The sequence below is a fragment of the Chlamydotis macqueenii genome, chromosome 5, assembly GCF_036417535.1.
Source record: "Chlamydotis macqueenii isolate bChlMac1 chromosome 5, bChlMac1.mat, whole genome shotgun sequence".
In the NCBI taxonomy this organism is placed as follows: Eukaryota; Metazoa; Chordata; class Aves; order Otidiformes; family Otididae; genus Chlamydotis; species Chlamydotis macqueenii.
In genome coordinates this window covers 63,751,490-63,775,675 of record NC_141560.1, presented here as the reverse complement: position 1 = coordinate 63,775,675, position 24,186 = coordinate 63,751,490, and the positions used below count along the sequence as shown (strand labels likewise).

The 24,186-nt window shown below is 34.0% G+C and overlaps 1 protein-coding gene across 1 annotated transcript in view; it reads right to left on the bottom strand.

Moving 5' to 3' along the window:
* Positions 1–23,972, bottom strand: part of CCDC73 (coiled-coil domain containing 73) — a 59,108-nt gene extending 35,136 nt beyond the window's left edge. The window contains exons 1-6 of the mRNA XM_086748562.1: positions 23,841–23,972; positions 11,565–11,636; positions 7,973–8,044; positions 7,149–7,184; positions 5,308–5,382; positions 3,200–3,238 (exon numbers count right to left, since the gene is read on the bottom strand). Of these exons, the coding sequence (XP_086604688.1) occupies positions 3,200–3,238; positions 5,308–5,382; positions 7,149–7,184; positions 7,973–8,044; positions 11,565–11,636; positions 23,841–23,972 (426 nt within the window). The remainder of the gene's footprint in view (positions 1–3,199; positions 3,239–5,307; positions 5,383–7,148; positions 7,185–7,972; positions 8,045–11,564; positions 11,637–23,840) is intronic.
* Between the last annotated feature and the right edge of the window lie 214 nt (positions 23,973–24,186).

The window sequence follows — 24,186 nt, the reverse complement described above, 5'->3', positions numbered from 1 at the left end:
ATTACATGTATTTAACATTTAACAGAAGTTAATTTTTCATTAATTTGGCAACTACATAGAATCATGAAATAGTTTAGGTTTGAAAGGACCTTCAAAGGTCATTTAGTCCAACCCCCCTGCAAGGAGCAGGGACATCTCCAACCAGATCAGGTTGCTCAGAGCCCCATCCAACCTGGCCTTGAACGTTTCCAGGGATGGGGCCTCCACCACCTTTCTGGACAACCTGTTCCAGTGTCTCACCACCCTCACTGTAAAAAATTTCTTCCTTATATCTAGTCTAAATCTATCTCCTTCTATTTTAAAACCATTATCAAGCTCTCAGGAAATGCCTATACTGTTGTTAAAATACCCTAACACATTTTGGCCTATGCCAAGTAGCACGCATGTAAGCAGTTCCTGGGCACAGCTCAGGAGACTGCTGGGAACATGGTGGGTTATTTGGATGCAGTTTCCCCTCTTTTTTTTGAAGAGCAGTAGAGTTTAATGAACCTAGACCATTTCATATCACTTGACTGTAGCTTCACTAAATGGTGTCACAAACATATAGTTTACCAATATAAACCCAGTCAGCAAGTGAAACTAGAATAATTCCCAGTCATTCACAGAGGTAGTCATCCATCTACTTGACTCATTAATGTGTGTACCTACTTCGTAGACAATGATGTCTCCCCATTGCCTACATAGAGATCTTGCATTCCAAATTTGCTCCTCTGAACTGGATGCAAGATTTGGTCTCTAAACTAGCCAACACTAGCTTTAATCTCATTATTGTTTTTTTTTATATTTTAGCACCATGATATATATTTAAGATTTAGGTACTGCACAAGACAAATAACTCTAAATGCTCACTCTCCTAAATGTGCCCAGGATCAGACAATGCAAGTTCACAAGGCAACACATGAACAGATGAAAAATTTACTTCAGAGTTTTTTTTTTTCTACTCTACACAAGCTTTTATTTTACACTCTGAGAGTTCTAGCATTCTACATTGTATCACCTGCCAGGAAATTAATGAAAGAGGAAACTAAGACCTGACCAAGGCCATTTTCCTCCAGCTATTTCTTTATTTCAGCAGCAAGAAAAAGAATACAATACACAACCCACACTCAAGCTTATTCTATCAGACAACTAGCTTTGTAGTAATCATCCTGTAGCCTCCTGATTGCATGAGTGCTACTATTCATATGCAGTGTGCTGCAAAGTGACTATGCTGCACACAATAATCAACACTTATTGTGGAAACAAAGGAAAGATGGAAGAAAAATAAATCTTTTATTTCTTTGTCTCTATACAGTCTTTCAATACGAAACAGAAACTTCAACTATTTCAAAATTCCAGCAGATATCACAAGAATTATATCAGCACTACAATTTTCACATAAACATAACTGGATAGCATGCTAAAATATGGTGTATATGCAATATATTAACATTGCATATACTAGACTAAAAGAACAGAATTAAAGGAACAAATCAATAAGGCATGCTCAATCCTTAGCACATACAAAAGCTACTTTACTGACTGGCAAGGTTTCTAAGGTGCTAGACATAAACTAAACAGCACATCTGCTTACTTTCAAAACACCAGCCAGCGCATGATCTAATCTGTCTTTAACAAACTTAAAATTTAAATAGAAATGGGTCTCAGCTAAATAAATAGTTTGGAATTTCATCTGCTTAAAAGTAAAACATTTTATTGTTTGTGATAACTAAGAGTCTACATGGGCTACTACTACTTTGATCCCTAGAACGTACCATTTATTTCAGTGCAACAACTCGAGAAGTGAAGTTGGTAGAATTTGACCCAGTTTAAAACTGTATTAGTCTGCTACTGCATAAGGCTGTAGGAAAGAATTAATTTCTGTTTACTTTGTGGTTTTTTGTTTTCATCATTTCATATCAGAGCATCTTCTGTAAATACAGCCAAGCCATACATGTTATGTTTAGTGCTACATGCAAAAGAGGATTTCTAATATCTTGTCCCTCCACTCAATAGCATTTAATAACGACACTGTGTATTAAAGTCACAATACCCCAGTGTTTTCAAAATACTTGAATAATCAATTATTGAAAAAGTTTATAAACATAAGAAGACATTTGTTTAAGCAGCATAGATGTATTTCCAGCTTATAGAAAAGGTGTTGTGATTTAAATATTCTCATTCATATGGAAGACTGAGCTTCCAAGTTATGAAAGAAAGGTAATATGTGAAATGATCTAAATGTAAGTTCAATAATTTTGTGTATTTTAAACACATTGTTAGATTAGATGTATTTTAAGAATAAATACAAGTTAAAAGTGAAGTAAGACAAAACACACTTTATGTTGCCTTTGATCTTTAACTTGTAGCCTTATCTCCCAGGTCAGAGGGCACATTATTCAATTTCACCATATTTTGTGTAAAACCAGTGTAGCGTTGAAGATGACTTTCAGTACAAATGTCATGGTACTTAAAGCTAAACTGGACTCTAGTTTTTTGAGCTTCTTAATTAAAATCACAGTTTGTAATGGTCTGACAATATTATCTTTATTCTTTCCACTTGAGCAGCAGCAGAATTTTCACAGCATTTATTCAATCAAGCTTAGCAATGTCTCTGCGGCTCACTCTTTCACTTCCTAAAAAAGACAACAGGGTTCAGAACGACTATGCTGTCACACTATATAAATTTATTCTCTGTGTCAAAGGGAGTAAGCTGGACTGGATGAAATCTAAACTGTTCAGGGGAACTAATATTAAGAAGTAATTCTGAGAAGAGGAGTGAAAAAGAGTGAGAGGAAAAACATTAACAGTTTTTCTTAAAAACAAAACCAAGAACTGTTTGGAATTCTCTATTACTTCTTTGAGAGGAATATGCTAGATCCTATATGTATAAGGATAATATAATTTCATTATTCAAATCACAGGTTATTAAAAAATCATCACTCTAATCTATAAAGAACAAACATACCAGTTATACTTTAATTCAGGAAGAAAAAATTCCACATCATAAACAGCAGTTATCAAACTACAAAGTACTAAAATAATTGCATTTGAAAGTTTTTCAGGTTCAAAGCTGATATCACCTCTTTTGGTTATTTGTAATAATTATCACACATCATTTAAGTATTAGAGTTGTTTAGTATTTGTATTATACTCTAAGCAGACATTCTCTTTTCATAAAAGCTGTTCCTTATTTTATTTACTTTTATTAATTTCTTACCATTTCATTCAGTTTCTTCTGTAAAGCGTATTTTGAAATCTGCAAAACAAAAAAAAAAACCTATTAATTAAATTGTAGTTACATTTTTTCCAATTACAACCTGCATATTTAAGTATTCTCATACCTAAGATTTAATTCCATTTATTGCCAATCCAATACAGTAATACTAATTTTGACTTAATTATTATACTATTTCTTTTATTACTGGATCACTTTACATAATTTCATGTCAATGTTTAAATTATGTAAAAATGCCTTACACTGATTTGTTACTAGAAGAATATTGAAAACGCATAAATCCTTGTGTTTTCTGACATCTATCATAAAAATAATGTGTAAATGGACTACAGTCTGTAAACCAGACCCTTAGAAACAAACAGAGAAGAAAACAAAGAGAGAAATTAAAGTATTCCCTCAAGTCCTAGAGGAATATAAATGTGTTCCCTGTTGGAAAAAAAAAAAAAAATTCTAAGTAGATACTCTTAATGTTGGCATATAAAGACACATTGTAGCAATCTTGCATGCTTTAATAACTTAAGACTGACATTTGAAGTCATTAACACTTTTTCATACACCATTGACATCGGAGAATTTTGACTTGCATAATACTTAAGATCATAAGAGCTTTAGTCTCTACATCTCTTAGAATGTTTGAAGAAACACTGACAATGCCTAGAAAAAAAAATGTCAGGGAACCCAGTGTGTGCAAATCTTATACAGAAAATATTATTTCCAGAAGAACTTAGCCTAGAGAACAAACATTTTAAAGTAGAATCCTGACTCTCTGGATAGAGAGTCCTATAGAAAAGAATTAGAAAGTCCTCACTCTTACTTTAGGCTGATTTCCCAATCTGCAAATAATTTTTCTGGATCCACAGATTCATTGTGACCTCCTGCTTCCTCACGTCACAGCAGAATTCCCTAGATCTGAACTATACTGTTACAGAAATGCTTGATCTATGAACATTAAACATTTAATATTAAGATTTTTTACAAAATTCTGGTTTATCTTACAAAAGAAAGGCCAATGGAATCTTTCATTACTCTTGCTGTCCGCATATTATGTTAAGCAGACCATGGAGGGATATTCTACATCATCTGTGCTATGCCAAGATTTGAACAAGGCAACAAAATCCTTACAGCTATTGCACAGAAGGCCAGCCACAGGAATAAATTTCTTTTGCTCCTAAAATACCTTCAGTGTTATCTAAATGATTAAATAAACAGTCTGATCCCAAGTAAATGCATCCAATTATAAGAGAATGTTCCTAAGAACCAAACATTGCAAAATCATGGGTAATAATCCATTATAACCATTTTGTTTTCAATAGAATTAATTATTAGCCCATTCAGTTTTGGGTAGAAAAATAATTCATTCCTGGCAATGCATTACAATGCTAATTGTCTTCTGCGATGGACAAAAATATTCAGTGTTTACTCTTTTAATCCATTTTCAACCTATCTGCCTTGGTTTTTTAAAAAAAACCCAAATACTAGCAATGTCCCTATGTTTTCCTTTATTTCAAGTAACTGCGAATCACAGTGACAACTGCTCCAACACAATGTAACAATATAAAATACAATACAGAAATAACACCAAGCAGCACCACAGTAAACTGTGCTTTTATCTGAAAATTTTACTTTTACCGACAAACAGGCATTGGAAACCCATGGATTAGGTGGTAAATACAGAAACCTCCTAGTGAAACAAAGGAAAATAATAAAAAACCACAGGTAGCACTGTGAGCTGAAGGCTCAGTGTGAATACTTGTTTTTGTTTAGGAGTCCAAAACCAGAGTTTACAGACAGATGAGAAGACGACAAGAATAGAAAGAAAGAGGAAGAGTATGGAAATGAAAAGAAGGCACATTTCACATGCTATTTGGCCTTTTATTGAGTCTGCAGTCCTTCTGGAGGAAAAGAACCTTAGCTGGAAGGCTAACTAAAAGTAGTGTTGACACTGAGGGCCAGAACAGAAATTGTGTCATAAAGTGAGATGTACATGTACCGGAATAATTAAATGAGAAGGCCTTAAAGACCCTCAAAAAAAGCTAAAACCAAAACACTTGCATACCAAGGAAAGTTATTTAACAAAAATAATAGCTTACCTGTAATGCTTTTAATGCTTCTTTCAGTCCATCAATTTCTTTTTCTTTTGTTTCTACAGCAAGTTGATATTTACCCTTTCAACAAAAGCTGTACTTCAGGATTTGGGCAAAATAAATGCATATACTACACAAATTCAGCAACAAGAGTGTTACAAAAATAAGGCACTGCTCTGCTATAAAAAATCATTGGAGAAAACTTGTGAAAATTTAGCTAAATAATTTAAAAACATACATATATACTGCTATAAAAAGAAAAGTGAAAACACGATAGTATATTTTCACCACTTATGACTAGTCAGTAAGTTTTAAAAGTTTCTGGTTTGGGAGAGACAAGCCTGACAAAGACAGAATTAATGAGTTACTGTAGTTTAGAACAAAGATACTAAATAACAAAGAGAGTATCAGGTAAATCCATTTTCTTATCTACTCTAGCTGAGTCTTCACAGAAACAACTTTCTCAGCTTTTCCAATCCACAAAGAGTGAACTATAAATCTGCTATCACTAGAATCACTAAATATGTGCAAGCACATTTTATGTGTATATATATATATAAAAATATGTGTGTGTGTCTATACATACACACATATATTCATACATGTGAGTAAAGTCAAAGGAATTCAGTGGATTTAAATCCGGTAAGATTTTTGGGCAGCAATCAATACAATGGAGAGCAGAATCTAGATATAAGAGAGTATGCCAGGGAAAACAAACACATTCATTCAGCCACCTCTGTGTGTTCCACTCATTTCTAACACAGTGCTGGCTGTGCAATCTCCTGAAACCACATTGATAATTAAAAATACATACAATGTATGTTGGAGCAAAAATCAGTATTTGTATTGAAACTCTGTCCTGAAACATTACAGCTTAATTTATTCTTTCATTTACTTCAGTATAAAGTACTGAAAGCAGTATTCACGCCAACAGAAGTATTCAGAAATAAATAAAAAAACCCCAACAAAACAAAAAACAACCCAGAAGAGCACACAATTTAATTCTGCAACAGTAGCTGTCATTGAAAATAGAAATCAGGGACTACTATATATGTATGTGTCAACAAAAAGGATGTCTTAAGAAGAAAAAACTCCAAATACAAGCAAGAAAATAATTCAATCAGATAATATAAATGCAGCAAAAATGTTTAGTTCAATACACTTTCAATCCAGTTTCACTTGTTTTTAAGTTTCTGTTCTTATGAAACATACGGCATAGTCATCCATTCCTAATCATTGGGAAGTTTAAGTGAAATAAGGGTCCACATGCAGACATTCATTGGCTTCCCTGTTGCAAACAGGCTCCTAAGTATACCAAATGCAAATCCTTTATTCAGAAGAGGAAGCAGGCACTCAGTTTGGTATAAAATAAATGTAGTTAATAAAAATCCCAGAAATTCAGGCTTAAGTATATCTTACTTCAGTTTAGTTCAAGTTCCTTAGAAAATCAGCTCAGGTTTTACTAAACCAGTTAGAATTGCTATTTTTCACTAGTATGTGGAAAAATCTTATGATAATGTGTCCCAGACCCCCCCAAATAAAGTAAATTATGTATATTTTCAATATAGAACTACCAAAGAACACTTATTTCCCAATTGGCTTTCAGCATAAGCAGATTTTCAAGTGATGTTTCACAAGTAATGAAAGTTCTATAGGCTATAAACAAAAAAACAAAAGTAACAAAGGTTATAAAGAAATTTATTTTGTGAAGGCAATAGCAGAAAAAATAATTGAATTGTAATATACTTAGTTTATACTTAGAACATATTTGGTAAGTTATATAGCACTATCACTTGCTTATGTGCTTCACTGCATGACAAATAACAAATAATTGTAATATAGAGTACCTTTTCTTCTTCCATGGCAAACATCCTTGCCTGTAACTTGATTGTCAGTGGCAAAAAAACCCAAACCAAAACAAAACAAAAACCAAACAAATCAATAGAGCACATGAGATTAATTTTATTCACACAAATTGACAAGAAAATATAGTTATATTATCCTACATAGTGTACTTCCTGTTTTATTTTTTAACTATAGTAACTGTAGAGTCACAAGCAGCAAGCTTGTGAATCACTAATTATTTTTTCAAGAAAGAAAAACATAACTGCTTGTCAATTTTTGTTTTGTGTGTCATGACTGTGATGCAACATTAGTGATAAATTCTTCATCACCATGTGCAACAGTTTCAGTTCCTATGACCATTCTCTGCAAGTTCTTTCAGCGCTCATGTTTGTTGATTATATATTACAGAGAAAAAACACAACCTTGATGTGAAAGACTGAAACAAACTTTCAAATGTTGAACAGAATAGGTTATGCGGCAGATCTATACTATGGTTTATAAATCTAGCCTTGGAGAGGACATGCCATCTTAGCAGGGGAGGTGGGAACCCCCAAAAAAACCAGACTAAAAGCAGCATGATCTTCTCCAGGAATTTTTAGAAAAATAAAAATGAAAAATCCTAGGAAGAGTGGCTTACTGGGAAGAACTGTCAAAATACAGACATTTAACCGTGTCTGAAAGAAAGAAAAAGACTGATTTCTTTGAGCTGTATATTCTAACATTTTATATGCAACAGAAAAACATTTTAATACCAACTGATAACTTGCTATTATGCTATCATACTTTAAAACTTTATTGTCAAAGCTAGAAGACCTTATTTTGCTACCTGTTTTTTAAAAGCTGCCATAGCTTCTTCGTTTTGTTGGTGCAATGTGTCCATCTGATGCTGCAGAGTTTCCTGTTCGTGCAAAATAATAATAGTGCATTTCAAATATTATCTTAACGCAAACCATACATAGAGTATTTCAGGAAAAAACCCAATTCCTTGTTAAATATTTTCAGAATCACAGAATCAGAGAATGGTTAGGGTTGGAAGGGACCTAGGTCATCTAGTCCAACCCCCCTAAAGGAGCAGGGACATCCCCAACTAGATCAGGTTGCTCAGAGCCTCATCCAACCTGGCCTTGACATGATTGATTAAAAACAAAACCTGAAGACTAAAAAGATATATTTGTTAACTGGTAATCATCCTTTCGGTAGCTGCTTCTCTTTAATTCATAACACGTAACAATTCTCACCTCTGGAATTCTGATTTGTTGTTGCTAGGACTTCTAAAAGCGACTCTTACCCATCCTATCAACCTGCAGAAGCAATCCAACACCCATTGTGATCCTAAGATAGCATCTTGACACAGTTCCAGGTGGTTATAACAGAATTTTCATTTTAATCACCATTTTAAAAATAGAATCCCATTAAAAATAACAATATGTTTCTCTGTTTCTTGTTAAAATGTAGTCATGTAACAAACTACATGAAAGAGCTGAAGGAGGGCAGGAAAGACTAAGTGTAAGGTGACAGTGTAAGATTTTTATCTTCCTATTGCCTGGCGTTACTCTCTTCCATAAAATCAAGAAAATTAGTTAAGATGTACTATTATTCTTATTTTTGCTATTGTTTCATAACATAATCTCATAGACTAGTAACTACACACTGCAAGTTAGAAATCTTTAACATCTTTAACCGTCATGTTCCTATACAAGTTAGAAAAAAAAACCCCAGGACTGAGGTGAAGCAATATGGAAGATATGTTTGTAAGATCAGTGTTTTTAAGTTAAGACACTAAAAATATTAGGCAAAGGTAGTCAGTAGGCTCTGTCCTTGAACAGCTATTTCAAAATACAGATGAGTGTTTAGCTAAGAAATATTAGGGTTAAGTAGGAAATTATTAAGTAATGACTGCATAAAAATAAATATAAATTGAGATTATTAAAAAGAATGACTGAGAGAAAACAAATTGATCATTTCTTCCACATATGAGAAGTCTAATTTCTTCTCCTGCTTTAACTGAGAAATTAAAAGATTTTCAGACATAAAGCTTGTTCCAAAAGTGCTACTTTCTCCAGCAAATTGGTGTTTCTTTCAAGTTCCACAAGTGAGAGCTGTTGCCCTTTGCTACAAGCCAGAAAAGGATCCATGAAGGTAAGGTGTTTCATATTCATGTACATACTCTTTAATTCATTGTAAGATAGGTAGATAAAGTTTTGACTTGCATCTAACAAACAATACATACTACATGAACGAATATTCAAATGTGAAAACAAAAGTCTTGACACTTAGAACTGTGTTCAAAGACACAGGTTCTCTAGTGGGTAAAGGGAACACCAAGTATGCTGGAGAGCCAGAAATGGTACTGCAGTGACAACAAATCAAATATTCTCAGTATTCACAGTACTGTCAAATTAAGACGACACTTCTTTAGATTATAGGAATTCAAGCCAATATTACATAATAATTTATGTAAATACAAGTTTGATTTCACAGAACAGTCATCCTTTATAAAACGTTGTAATTGATGTAATTGATAACTGGAAATAAATATTACTGAGCTCTTCATAATATACCACAGTCTTCCTTGTACTGTATATTCAAGGGATGTATTTTACTCTAAAAAAGAGACTAGGAAGTTTCTACAAATATTCATTTCCTAACAGGCCTCACAGCTGAGACTATGAAATAAAATTATTATACAGAACTTCATCAGAAATTTAGTTTTGGAAGAAGTTTTCCATACATGCCATGTATGTGTGGTGCGGGAAGAGTGAAGAACAAAGCTACTTTTTAAAAATATAAGAAAAATCACCTTTGATAGTGTGATGTCATAGTAAGCATAATGAGTATACTCATTAGATTTAAAGGAATATTTTCTCCAGTAATTCTGTTTTCCCTAGTCTAGCATATTTTTTTCAAGAGCAGCAACAGTATTCATAAAACATAGACAAAGAATTGCTTTAAAATTTTAATATTAAACCAGAAAACTAGCTCAAGTCATGTCTTTATTGTAAACCAGTTTGCTAAATTTAAGGTAAAATAAAATACATGCTGCATCACAAAAATGTTGTCTGAAAGGGATATCTCTGAAGCAAAAAATATAACAGAACCTTTGATAAGCCAAGGGAAGTGACCTACTTACTGAACTACTATTGAGGTCAATATGATTCTGCATTCAGAAATCATCAGGTCACAAACTCAATTTAAATGTCAAACTTAGCATTTTCATCTTCCTGGAATCTCCAGAACTGGAAACTCATATTAGCTTGTTCCTTTGAAGTTCCAGAGCTCTACATACGTGTTCACGTGAAATTCCTGACATCTACAACTCATTGTTTACATTAAGTTTGCCATGTGCCAATGTTAAACGCAAAGTGTAGGGAAACAAAAAAAAAGAGTTCACTTAACTGCCTGTAAGTCTCATCTTTTTATTAAAGATTAAATTGTTGCTAAGGTCTCAGAATGAATGGAAATAATGCTTTTTGAACCCAAATTATTAAGAACTGCAGTGCTAGGTTAAGAAAAGAAAAGAAGGGTTACAAATTGAAAGCCCTGTTGCTTTTACAAATATAAAATGTTTCCTGTTTCTGTGTGCACATATATATCTTTCAGGAAAAAAAAAAAAGCACAGAGTTAGTATTATTAATTTAAGATGGTTAGGATGAACTCCAAGATGAAATAGTCTTCCTTTACTATTAAGATGTTAAATATCCCAAGATCAAGGATAAAGCTGAAATTATGTTTTTTTTTCTGTGATCGTAAAATATACAGAGTGAAGCCTTTTATCTTGTGACCTAGTGGCAGGGGTCATAGGTTTGATTGTATTAGAGAAGGGAATGGATTTCCTATGAAAGCATAACCTCAGAAGCCCTAACCCTAAGAAGAATGTTAGACTTATTTTACTGAAAACTTCATTCTGAGCATTTAAAAGCTGACAAACCACTTTTGAGTATGTCTAACATAGAAGTTTCTGTTTAAAATAATTTTTTTGAAAAATTGTCACCTCCCAAACATTGCAAGTGAAGTTGTTTGTACAACTGCACTGATACTTGCACTTGTCAGAGACAAGCATAATACAGAGAAGCTGCTGCGCATCTTACCCAACACTAGTGTGTCAACATGCCTCATGTTAAGCTACATGTCTTATTACTTCAATACTTACATCCCTTTTGACTGAAGATTTCTAGTCATACCAAATATTATGGTACTCTTTTTTTTTTTAAGCAGATTTCTAGGTTGGGTGCAATCCAAATCAATACAAAAGGTACAGAAGTTCATGGCTAGACAATAAACTATTGGCTACCACATTCTACTATTAGAAATGACACTAGCCTTAAAAAGGGGAATTGTACCAAATCACAAACCATATTAATATTACATTAAAATTAAATCCCAGCAGTTAAAATATTAAAAACATATAGGAAAGTTACCTTCTGCCATTCAAGTTCCTGTTTCTCTACAACAATTTTACTTATTTGATCTTCATAATTAATCTCTGTTTCCTAGTTAAAAAACAAACAAACAAATTTACGTAAGATAGTACCTGCAAATCAAACACCAACATAACTTGTATATTCATACTCCTCTTCCTTTAGAGTCCAGTACACAGAACAGTATGCACCTACACACTGCCCAGTAAAAACAAAAACAAAAGCTTTCTGGATGTGGTAAAATATCAGATGAGTTCAGTAGTTTTGGTCAGAAAATTTGCAGGATAAACAACTTAGATTGAAATGCATGCAGAAGATTAGGAGCTAGGATTATAGCTCTCTTAATTAGCAGGAACAGTTCCCTCTTCATACATTTTCTTTTCTGCATCTTACAACAAATCAAATTCAAAGGCAGTAAGCCAGACTTGACTTCACCGTTGAAAAATGGTGAACCAAGTCAAAATATTGAGATGAACAGAAATTCAGCAAGCTGCAGTAAGTACTTCAAGAATCAACTGTTAGTCAATGATACAGATAATCATGGTAAATGAGTCAGAATCTTTGGGACATCTTAATCATCCAACTCAAAGCATTTGAATCTTTACTCTTTTTGACATCTCCTAGGACAATTGAAAAGTTTGTGCCAGCATTTACGCCTCTTATTATGGAAAAAGTGAAATATTTATAATAACCTTCTGTGCCAAGAAGATTCCTGACGTATCAGATGAAAGTAAGAAGTTATACAGATGTAATGGATAATCAATACATATTTTTTATAAGATGAGCTACCTAAAAATCTGAGAACATTACTGAAGTCTAAAGTTTCCTTCACAATCCAGAAGATGGACTAGTAACAGGAAGGTGAGTTACATCTCCTGTTCTTGCAAAAGCACTTTATCAAGAATCAAACTATTACTGGGATAATAAATGAGACTTATCTGCTGATAATCAGTTGCTAAAAATGTATGGGAATTTTTGCATAACATTCTGGTATTAAAGTCAAATTTTTCTAACTGGAATCACCTTCCCTTTTGAGTCAAATTTTTATGAGCACTGGCCTTCCTTTACAAATACAACACTCAAAGGAAGAATAACAGGTTCTCCTATGAAACAGTCATGACTCCTTGCAAGAAGAGTATTTAGGCTTTTGATGTATATCATAAGCAATTCACTGCTGTCCTGTTATTGCATACATTCAAACTAATAAATATCCTTTAAAGACCTAGACAGCTGCACTAATATGTTGTTCTGAGCTTCAAAAGGCTAATTTCCTGCCTTTTCTCTGCACACTGATGATCACCTTGAAAAAGTGACCACATTAAGGTAAGATTGACTTCTCTCTGATGAATTGGTGGACTAGTAACATTTATTGAGGTCTTGTGTTGGACACACTTCAACAAAGGCCAAAATGACTGTGTGAGGGTAAAAGAGTACTCCCAATACTTGAACCGTGTTTTCTGAATGACTGTATTTTGACATATTATGTTCGTCTTTATTATAGAATCATAGAATGGTTAGAGTTGGAAGGGACCTTCAAAGGTCATCTAGTCCAACCTCCCTGCAAGGAGCAGGGACATCTCCAACCACATCAGGTTGCTCAGAGCCTCATCCAGCCTGGCCTTGAACGTTTCCAGGGATGGGGCCTCCACCACCTTTCTGGGCAACCTGTTCCAGTGTTCTATAACTTGCATTGTGAAAAATTTTTTCCTAATTTCCAATCTAAATCTACCCCCTACTATTTTAAAACCATTACTCCTTGTCTTATTGCAACAGGCCCTACTAAACAGCCTTTCCCCATCTTTCTTGTAGGCCCCCTTGAGGTACTGGAAGACCGCTATCAGATCTTCCCGGAGCCTCCTCTTCTCCAGGCTGAACAGCCCCAACTCTCTCAGCCTGTCCTCATAAAAGAGGTGCTCCAGCTCTCTTATCATCTTCATGGCCCTCCTCTGGACCTTCTCCAACTGGTCCATGCCCTTCTTGTGTTGGGGGCTCCAGAACTGGACACAGTACTCCAGGTGGGGTCTCACCAGGGCAGAGTAGAGGGGGAGAATCACCTCCCTCGACCTGCTGGCCATGTTTTTTTGGAGTTCAACTTCCCCACTCCAGTTTAAAACCTGCGTTCTAAACTGATGAAAAAATAAGTAGTCTTGAAATTACTCACAGCTCAGTAGCCTAGATTACTGCAAAAGAAGTGGCTGTAATCCTCAGGGAAACAGTGCCAATTAAAAAAAAAAAAAGCCATTTATGGATCTCTCTAGTAAAAAATTAAAAGTATGCCTAAAAAATTTATTCTCTTGATATAGAGCTTTAATTAAAATTCTACTGAATTGCAATACCATGAATGACTATTACTTACCATAAGGAAAAAAAAAAATTAAAAATCACCTCTGGATGAAGTCATATCTTTTCTGAAACAATGAAAGACCAAACTGAGGTTCTTTCTCCTTCCACAGCGAAGCAGATAATACAAATGTTTGGCTACAAAGAGTAAAGTATGCTGCATCTTTAAAAAATGCAATTCTTTCCTAAACCCAGTACAAATGGAGAGTTCCAAGTTTTTAATTCAAGGATATTTACAACGCTTCAACAATTTGTCCATGACTGTTTTAAAGAAGATTTTGCAACCCTTTCTCACTTAGTATAACATTTGATCCATAGTTCCACCGTACTACCAATAGAAATAAAATTACAAAATATGTCCTAAGGTGATTTAAAATAGGTTTTTGACATTGACAACTTTTATAGGTTTTAGGGTCAAAACTGACTTCCTTGATTAACCGGCAGTTTACAGGCACATGTGTGGACAGAAGTAACGCAAACTTCTCTCCACAGGAGGTTACCCCATAGCATTTCAAGACTTACTTGTGGGATCTAAATATATGCCTCAACACTCATGTGAATTTTACATATTAAACATTGAACATACATTTAAAATTCAAATTTGGCTCACAGAGAACTAGAGAAAAGTTCTTTAGCATTTGGCATACCAGGAGAATATAGAGACCTAAACATTTCATATATCTTATTGTAAAAAAAAAAAAAAAATAAAAAATTAAGATAATTGAAAAGATGATTAATGCTTCTCAGTTCTGCCCTAACAAGTAGTACTTGGGAGTCACAAAGAATTTGTTTTCTGATACTAATCTATAAATATTGAAAGAAAATACATCCCCCTACGTTCCTCAGACTGATAAAAACAAATTAGGTTGACTTACAGCTTCTTATAGAAGTGTGATCCTAAGCAATTTATACCATTAAGCAACAAGTGCTGTTAAAATGATATATTATTAGCAAAAGCCTTGTTTAAAATAGTACAAAGTAAGGTTTATAAAATCTGACCCTTAAATACGGGATGTAAATTATTCCTAAACTAATCAAAATGTACTAGAGTAGTATTCTTCCCTAAACTCCGGACTACATATTTCTACCACTCCCCTGTGCAGGCAATAGCATATGTAAGGGTATTTCAGAAACAAAACCAGAACTTTGATTCAGTGCACAACTAAACAGGGAGAAGGAGGTGGCCAGTTAGCCTATGGTTCAGATCTAGTCTCAGGGAACCCAACAATCTGTACCTGTGCAACAGAAGAAACAGTAACAAGTTGCTGCAGGAGATGCAGTGTGGGCTTAGGTCAACACAATGTATAGTAAAACTGTCCCCGCCATACCTGAAGTGCCTGCACAATTAAGTCCCAATATGCTTTTTCATAACATGCTAGCTATTTTTTCAGGTATATATTTTGAAAGCATGCGAACTAATCAGAGTGACTGTTGTATTTTTTCAGCTTCTATGCATGTAACCGTCTCTCCTTTTATTTGTAACCTCAGCTAGTTTGGCGTATTTCTTATAAACCAAAAGCTCAAGCTTAGAGCATTTACAAAACGAAGTACAAATTGCAACTAGCTCAGAAAATAAATATATCTATGAAGATAAAGTGGTAACAGAGATAAAAAGAGCTTAACATACGTGCTGTGATTCTGACCTCACTAAAATTTATGGCAAATATATAACTAATTTCAATGGTTGTTGGAGATCAACAAGTATCTATCCATATTAAACCTACCATGAAATAAAGTGAAGAGGATGTAATATTTTAAAGGGGAGCAATGTAGCAAATAATAGTTTTACAAATTCTTGACAAAGAAAAACAGTTAAAATATACTGGGCTTACTGAAACGCAACAGTTACCTAAATGAAACCAAGCCTTTGACACATACAAAAAAGAAGTAATTTAACTACAAACCAACAAAAATATTTATAAACAATGGAACTGGCAGACTATTTGTAATCAAGCACATACACATTTTAAAATCAAAATGGTGTAAGTATTTTAAATCCTAATGAGGACATTGAAAAGAAAATACTCATAGAAATATATTTTTGAGCAGATGCTTGGTTTAAAATTTTACAATTGTTCTAAGACACAGCATGTTAAAATATAGACAATTATAATTGTTTACTCCCACATCCATACTGCACACTTTACATGTAACTAAATAAATACAATAATACAAGTTTGAAAGCAGCATTAAATTCCATTTTAAGTGAGTCATTTGCTTTGAATACTAAAGAGGATAAGAACTGAAGTTCTAAGTGAACAACACTCCTCCAACTTACTTCCAAATTATAAAGGAAAATCTGGAAGCTATCAAAAATGTGTACATATGTAACTACTGTTGAAAAAAACCCGCATCATAAATACTTAAACTGAGAATGACAATTACATGATAAAAAAGTTCTCATGTGAAACTGCTAACGATTATAAGCCTTATCTATCATTTTTATTTTTTCAAAGGACATTTACAGTTTACCCATTCTGAAATGAAAGCTTTTAAAACTTGTGAGAAGCAGTTTTTCTTTTTTTTTTTTTTTTTTTTCAGAAGTTCCACCAGCTGTTTAATAAGACAAAAAACATTTTTGTTATACTTAGGAGAATAATATTGTATATAACTTTGATGAGGTATCAAAAAACCACAAAACCTTAAAAGTGTTCATTTTTTATTAGATGCCTTAGGACTACAAGGATTTAAGTGTTTTTATAAAAAAAGACTACCATAACAATAAAAGAGGAGTAATTTGATGGTTTGTTTACTCGTTATAACCTTTAGAAAGTGTCAAGCCTTCTTTAAAGTGTTTGCTCCAGGCTGTAGTTTTACAAGATGGGCTGTGGATTGGTCAAGCCCCCTCGATTCCTGACCCTGAACAGATTTAGGAACAGAATACAGCTGGCTCATGTCCAAGCAGCCAAAACTGCTGCTAGGTACTTTTTTTTCAAACTCATAACCTACCTCCTACAAAATTGCACATCCAATTTCTCATGCAGGTCAATCAAACAGTATTCATAGAAACTACAGTTTCTGATTGCTTCATACTATAATTAGAATACCCTTCATGAACTAAACCATCCAGTACAACTTTTAGCAGACTGTACGGATATCCTTCTTAAGTTTTGTTCCCAGGACAAAAGTTAAAAGGAGAGAAAATATTTATAGAACAGCTTTATTCTAACCTTAGTTCCTGATACTACATTTTAATATCTTAACAGCTACAATAGTTAATCAAAACCTCTAGTAACTGTATTTTTGAGAACAAATTCCAAACACTTTCATTTTCCAGAAGCAGAGAAATAGAAATGTATACCAACCACCTATTTGTCTTTGTAAATCTTTCATTGCTCTGTCCTTGATTCTACTGCATAGGCTGAAATTGCTCTATATTTAAATAAATCTCATCTATCTAAATGCTTGCATTGATACTTAGACTGCTCTTTGCTCCAACTTCAAGTAACTAGTTCCTAATCAAAAGCCATACTATTTGCCAGCACAGAAGTTACAAGCTAACACATTGCTTACTGACTTAAATAATGTTGTGTATGTCACAGTCATGAGATCCATGAACTTCAGCACTGCTTGTTCTTTTATATTTACATACTTACTTTTTTCCTCCCTTTTTAAAAATATTCAGCTTTCCATGTTTCTATCATTTTGCTAAAAAGTATCCTAATTTACACTTAGGCAGAAAATCCTGTTATAACAACCTATGGATTTTTTGTTCTGTTCTCGTGCAGCCTGTGTTAGTGGTGTGCTGTTTGTTTGTTACAAAAAAAAAGCCACACACATTTCTATTCTGTGTTATTTTATTGTTCGTCCCACTGTCCTTAATTTCCTCTTTTCACTCTATCCTTTAAGAAAACCAAATCAAGCTCTTCACCATTCTTATTGTTTCTTAGCAGTTAGAATTGTTCCTTGCAACAACCTTCACCAAAATATTTCATTTCCCTAGCATTCTCTTTATTTCTAGAAAAGGTTTCTGCCTTACTTTCTAAAATAGTAATCATCCTTCTCATTAATCGAAACTTCAAAATATAGTATTAAAACATTTTTTTCTTTCATGATTCTTATCCTATGCAACAGCCTGAAAATAACTTAAAACCAAGTTCTTTTTCATTAAAGGAATTAAAATCTTTATTTCTGCATCAGTTTCATTCAATCTCACATTTTTTATCACTATATTGGTTCCACAGAGCTGCCTATATAGCTACAGCAGGTGCCTCTGGTGCCCTTTAGAACTTTTCTGCTACTCCACACATCTGAAGGTTGTGGTTCCCCTGCAGAACACACCTCCAATATGGTTTAGCTTTGGGTACACTGGAATTTTTCTGGTTTTTTTAGATCTAGACATAGCACAACCGATATGACTGTTATGATCACAACTGGCATATCCACCAATATTGTAATATTACCAATAACGCAAATTTAGTCCTTCGGCTTTGCTCCTTTGGGTAAGTAAGTTTACGGTTTCATCAACTTTTGTCACTTAATATGTCAAAAAAAAATTTGCCTTTTGGGCCCTAGTGACATTTCAAATACTAACCTTATACTGCTACTTTCAATTTTCGTCTCAATACTGAACTCCACTTGCCCATTTTATCTGTGAAACACTGTGAAATAGATGGGTTAGCTCCGCACAATTATGTACACCTCTTCCATTCTGAAACAGACTAGCTCAGGTATCCTGAGCTACAATGTGCTATACGGTGCTACGCTGTGCAGTGCAAACCCTTTCATAGTTTCCAGAAAGCAGAAGTACATTGTAGGAATGGGAGAGAGTAATTAAGGGTGAGCAAAGCGCTTTCATGTCCTCCCTCTATAAAACCTAGAAATAGGCAACTGTGCCGAAGAACTTGGATGAGAACAGCTGAAGCCGTAGCAAAAGTAGAGTAAGAGGAACTGAGATAAACTTGCTCAAATCTATGTGCCAGGAAGATCACATACAGTTCTGCAGAACTAGGATGAGCTACAGCTTCCGAGAACAGCAACCAGAAAAAACTCAAGGTGAGGTGTTGTGAAAGCCATGTCTGTGTCGTGACAACAGACGTGATTCAGGTTTCGTCTCTTAGCAAACAGTACGTAAACATCCTTGTATTTTCTTTCTCAGTGACTGCTCACTGGCCATCAGCATTAAAGTGGGTAAGCACAAAATGGAGGTCTAATTTATATCAAGACAGAAAAAGACAGAACAGAAGACAGAAAGGGACAGGAACTAGGAAAAACAGAGAAAAGAAAGAGTGAAAAAGAGCATTTGGGGCAGGAAAGGAGACTAGAGTCAATAGCAGCAAAATGATAGGACCAACTAGCCTTTAAAGAATATTCCTGTCCACAACACAGAGCTGATTCAAGAAGTCCCAAGACCTCGCATTCCTGTGCTGTGAGCACAGATATGAATTTTCCTGGCAAATCAGACATGACATGCCCACTTCCAGTGGCTGATTGTAATACCACCTGCTATGTCAACATACTCCTTTGGCTCAGGCAAGGGAGATGTTCTATATAGTGCTTGACAGTAAATAGTAGGATGGTAACCACCAATAACAAGTCAATATGGCTTCAATTTACAAAACTCAGGAGTGGGTTTCAGGATTTTAAAAGAAAATGTTTAAAGAATCTTACATTAAAATATCTATTTGAACATGGAAAATGTTTTTACAGGTAAATTCAACACCCTCTGCAACTCTAATGTTCTTTAATAAAACATAATTTTCTTTTATGGTAAAGAAAAATTACCTTGTGAGAAATGTGAGAAAACCTGGGAGCTGGAAGAAACGTTTCCTAAAAAAATATCTCAGTTAAAAGATAAGCACTACCAAATTATATCTATGTCATAACTGCCCAAAGAGAAAAGAGCAAAATTTATTCTTTGTAATTTTTACTAAACAGAAAAATATAAAATCTAACAGACTCAAGGCACAAATGACAGAATCCATAGAATTAGCCAGACTTTGTGATGTCCCAGTTAACATCAGAAAGAGCCTCAACAACTGCTTGTTTTCAGGTACGGAATCAGATCACTGAAACCTGTCCTTCGCACCAAAGAAAAAAGTTAGTAAAATTTTAAAAATCAACACTAAAACGTATCTTTCTTGTGTTCAGCTAATCAATGCTTCCATTGCTTCAACTGCTACCAAAAATGCCCATATCCCTAGGGTATTAGAATACATTTATATGGAAGTAAGGAAGAATTTCCTTGATTTCTTATGTTTACAAGCTTTTCTGGCTAAGGATGTATTCTGTATCTAGTACAAGAAAGAAAATAATTCAATACACAACATAAGTGCTTTCTTGTGCTTGTAAACATTCTCTTTAAACCTAATGTGAGTCGTCCTACATGCATTGTACTTCAGGAACCAGTAAAGATTTCCAACTTGACTGCAACTTTATACTGTCAAAATCAATTATATTTATCCCTTCAGAAAAGGGTTGTCTCATATTACTCAACAAAATGAACTCAGCTGATTGTAGAACAAGGCTGACAGACTTTGGAACAAAGGGAATGGGATGTCCACCACAAAAGAATCACTGGCTAATTGGGGCTTTATGAGTGGGAAAGCTAAACTGGCAAAAAACTAGAAGGACATTCAAACTATTGGAGTGTGAAGTAATCCCTGGGGTCAAAGGGAAAGAGTAATATCATTTTTTTGGTAGCTTCTAATTACATACCTATTAATATTAAGTCAGTTCATATATGTTTTAGAAATTGAGGGTCATATCTTAGCTATGGAATTGGCTCTTAGCATTATCAGCAATTTTGAAAGTAAAATCACTTTTAAGCCAAAAAAAAAGTCCTCATCCTCCTGAGGCAACCTTTTTTAAAGTCTCTATGAACAGCTAAAGGAGTACAGTGAAGCTGTATCAAGTATAATAATTTAAGCAATGTATTGTCCAGAATAAACATGCACAGTTAATAGTAATTAACTGGGATTTCATCTGTAAAATAGCAGAACAGTGACTTAAAGGAAAAAAAAAATTAAATTATGAGCAACTCCTCTAAGGTATTTTTATACAGCTATATGTTTAACTAAGAAAAGTGAAAAAAAAGATAGATACTTTGAAGTAACTCAATGCATTTATTTAAATAAGCATATTCAGAGAAAGGATATTTCTACTTTTAAATAGTATGAATTGTATAAAGTCTCTCAAAATATTTTAATACTTAATTGTTTTGAGTTTAGTTTTTATCTGTCCAACATTGCACAGATAATTTAATCTGGAAATTTATTTTTATTAATTTGAAATTATACTGCAGTACAACCAACCATTCATGGCAGTTTATTAAACTCAAAATACATGATAGTTCCTGTCCTGAAGAGATTCCTTTCTAAGTGACAAGCAAGACCAACAATGGGAAGAGAAACAGAAGCAAACAGAGGTAAAATATCTCATCTAAGGTCAAGCCACAGGTCAAAGACAAAATTGAGAGTGAAATCCACTATACTTGGCTACACTGCCTCCATCAGGCTATCAGTCTACCTGGGAGCCTCACAAGCAACTTGGAAAGGAAGTGGTAAGTAGTAAGAAACCAGCAGAGCTTTAACTCTGACTTGACTTTCCTATTTAGCAGATAATACGGTTTAAATTAGTGTGTTTCATTCTTGTCCATGGAGAAACTACCATGGTACAAGACAAGCACTGTAATTCTCTGAGTTAGTGCTGTATTTTGGTCTATGCACTACTTTTTTTTTCTCAGGGCTGATGATAAATTTACAGAATAATACTGTGGTGGCTGGATGTGTAAGAGATTCATAGCTAAAATCAGGAGAGGATTTCGTAGCATCATTTTTTAAGCAAAAACATCCATACAGAGCTCTACTTAAAAAAATAAAAGGGTGACACTACGCATGGCCATATTATTTATAACCCTTGCTTGTTCAAAATATTAATGTTTTATATTCCAATTTCAAACACACTAAGCAAGCAGTCTTAATTTGATGGATAAAGCAAAGCAAATAAAAAAAATGCATGCAGAGATGCTTTAAGCTTCCAAATTGACTGTTTCTAAAATCCTTAACTTTTTTTTTTTAATTTAAATTTGTAACTACAAATAGGTTTTGGGGGAGGTTTTTAGGATGAAGGAAGGCACAAATGTTTTAGAAATTCAGGGTCATATCTTAACTATGGAATTGGCTCTTAGCACCAATTTTGAAAGTAAAATCACCTTTAAGCCAAAAAAATTCTCATCCTCTTGAGGCAGCCTGTAACAAAGTCACAGCCAATTACTCTTGTAGTACGCTATTGTCGTAGTTCAGCCCCAACGGGGACCAGACTACGCAGTCTCTCTCTCACTCCCCCCACTCTCCGAGAGAATAGGAGGAGATTTGACAAACAAAAGAAAACCAGGAAAAAAAAACCAAACACGCGGGTTGGGATTGAACAAAAAGTAAATTTAACAGTAATGACAGAAGAAAACAAGAAAGTGATGGAACACAAATACAGTACAATAGCTCACAACAGATCTCCACATCCAGTCTCTTCCAACTAGCAGGGCCTCCCTTCACCACCCTCCTCACTTATATACTGAGCATGATGTCAGATGGGATGGAATAGCCCTTTGGCTAATTTGGGTAAATTAACCCCAGCTGTTAGCTAATTAGTTAACTATCCCAGCCATAGGGGCTACCAGCTTCAGTTCTCCACCCAGCTCAGGTAAATATTAACTCTATCCTGGCCAGAACCAGGACAGCTATACACAAAAGAGACAAAACAAAAAAATCGGAAAATATAGCACTCTAATTTAAACATTTTGGTCTCTGATCAAGTGCATTAAAATGCAAAGTTAAGTTAACAATGTAAATGAAATTTAGCTAACAGATCTTATGAGGAAAAGTACACTCCAATAATTATTATAAAAGTTAAATTTGTCAGACTTTACTTTTTAATATAAAAATGGTTAGACTAGACTAAACACTACCATTGTAACAAAAGTTACAATGTGAATTTCAGCCACACTGCACCAAGAAAGAAGAATCATGCTGCTTTTTCCTTTTTTTTTTTTTTTTATGGCACTCATTCTTTTGCTTATGGTTTTTAAAGAGAGGATTAGAGCATTCAGCTTAGATCAAAATAAACATCAATCAAACATGTCATCAATACTAATATTTTTAAAGTAATAATACACATCTTTTGAACAGGTCAAATTCATCAAATGTAGGAAGATATACTTTAGGTCTTTGAAAAATACAACAGTTAGGAAACACTAAAGGGAGAAATAGAAACAAATGTTTACATACATACAACTGAAAAAGTAATCACAGAAAAATATAACTGAAAAATTAACCACAGCAAAATACAGCTACCTGCAACAATGCAGAAATAATTTTACCTTAGTACTACAAGACTATTCAACTCATATTCCAAAAACAAAACACATCCCACACCCCCAATATGCTATTATCGTAGGGCTCTAGCTCAATAGTTTAGCAATCTAAAAATGGTGAAACAAAGTGGATGTGCTTATCATAGTAGCTACTTGCACTCTCAGGTAATTCTGAAAAGCAAAAGTAAACACAAAAATAAGTCAAACATTTCTGGCAAATGGTAAATCAATCTATTAAATGAGAAAGACTTCTGGACTTGGCAATGATTTCAATTATTTCTTTCCTTTCCTTATCAAAGGCCACTCTTAAAGAGATGAAATACAAAAACGTAATGTAGATAATTTTTGTCAATAGCCTGGTGGTTGACTCTAGCAACTTTGTACATTATTATAGGAAAGCCAAACTCATTCCCATACAACCCAGTTGTCTTTGTGCTATCTACAGAGAAATTGCTAATACAGACACTACCTAAATCTATGATATTAAAAAAAAAAAATAATCCTGGACGATGAATTACTTAAAATACAGCATGAAGTTTACCCACACTTATGCAGCATTTTCTGTGATTATGTACAAGGAGACAGTGTTTAGTAGAAACACTAAAAAACAATATAAACACATTTACCCTTCTTATACGCAGCTCTTCTATTGCCTCCAATAAACCCGTTTTAAAGTCTAACAGTCGAATAGAAAGTAATGTCTCTGATGGACTTTGAAGAGTAGAGTCAAGAGCCTGTGTTTTAAAGTCTTCATCCATTCTTGGAACTTGTTTCTGCAAAATAAAAATGCATATTTCCTCTTCAGTTTATCTTTAAGAGAATATCCAGACTTCACAACTTGCAAATGTGGAAGCAAATTCTTTTTGCAAAGAGTAAAACTACTAAGTATAGCCACTAGGCAATTAGCAATATTTTAATTTCAAATTAGTGTGCAATATTGTAAAAGAAAACAAACAGCTTTATCAATAATTC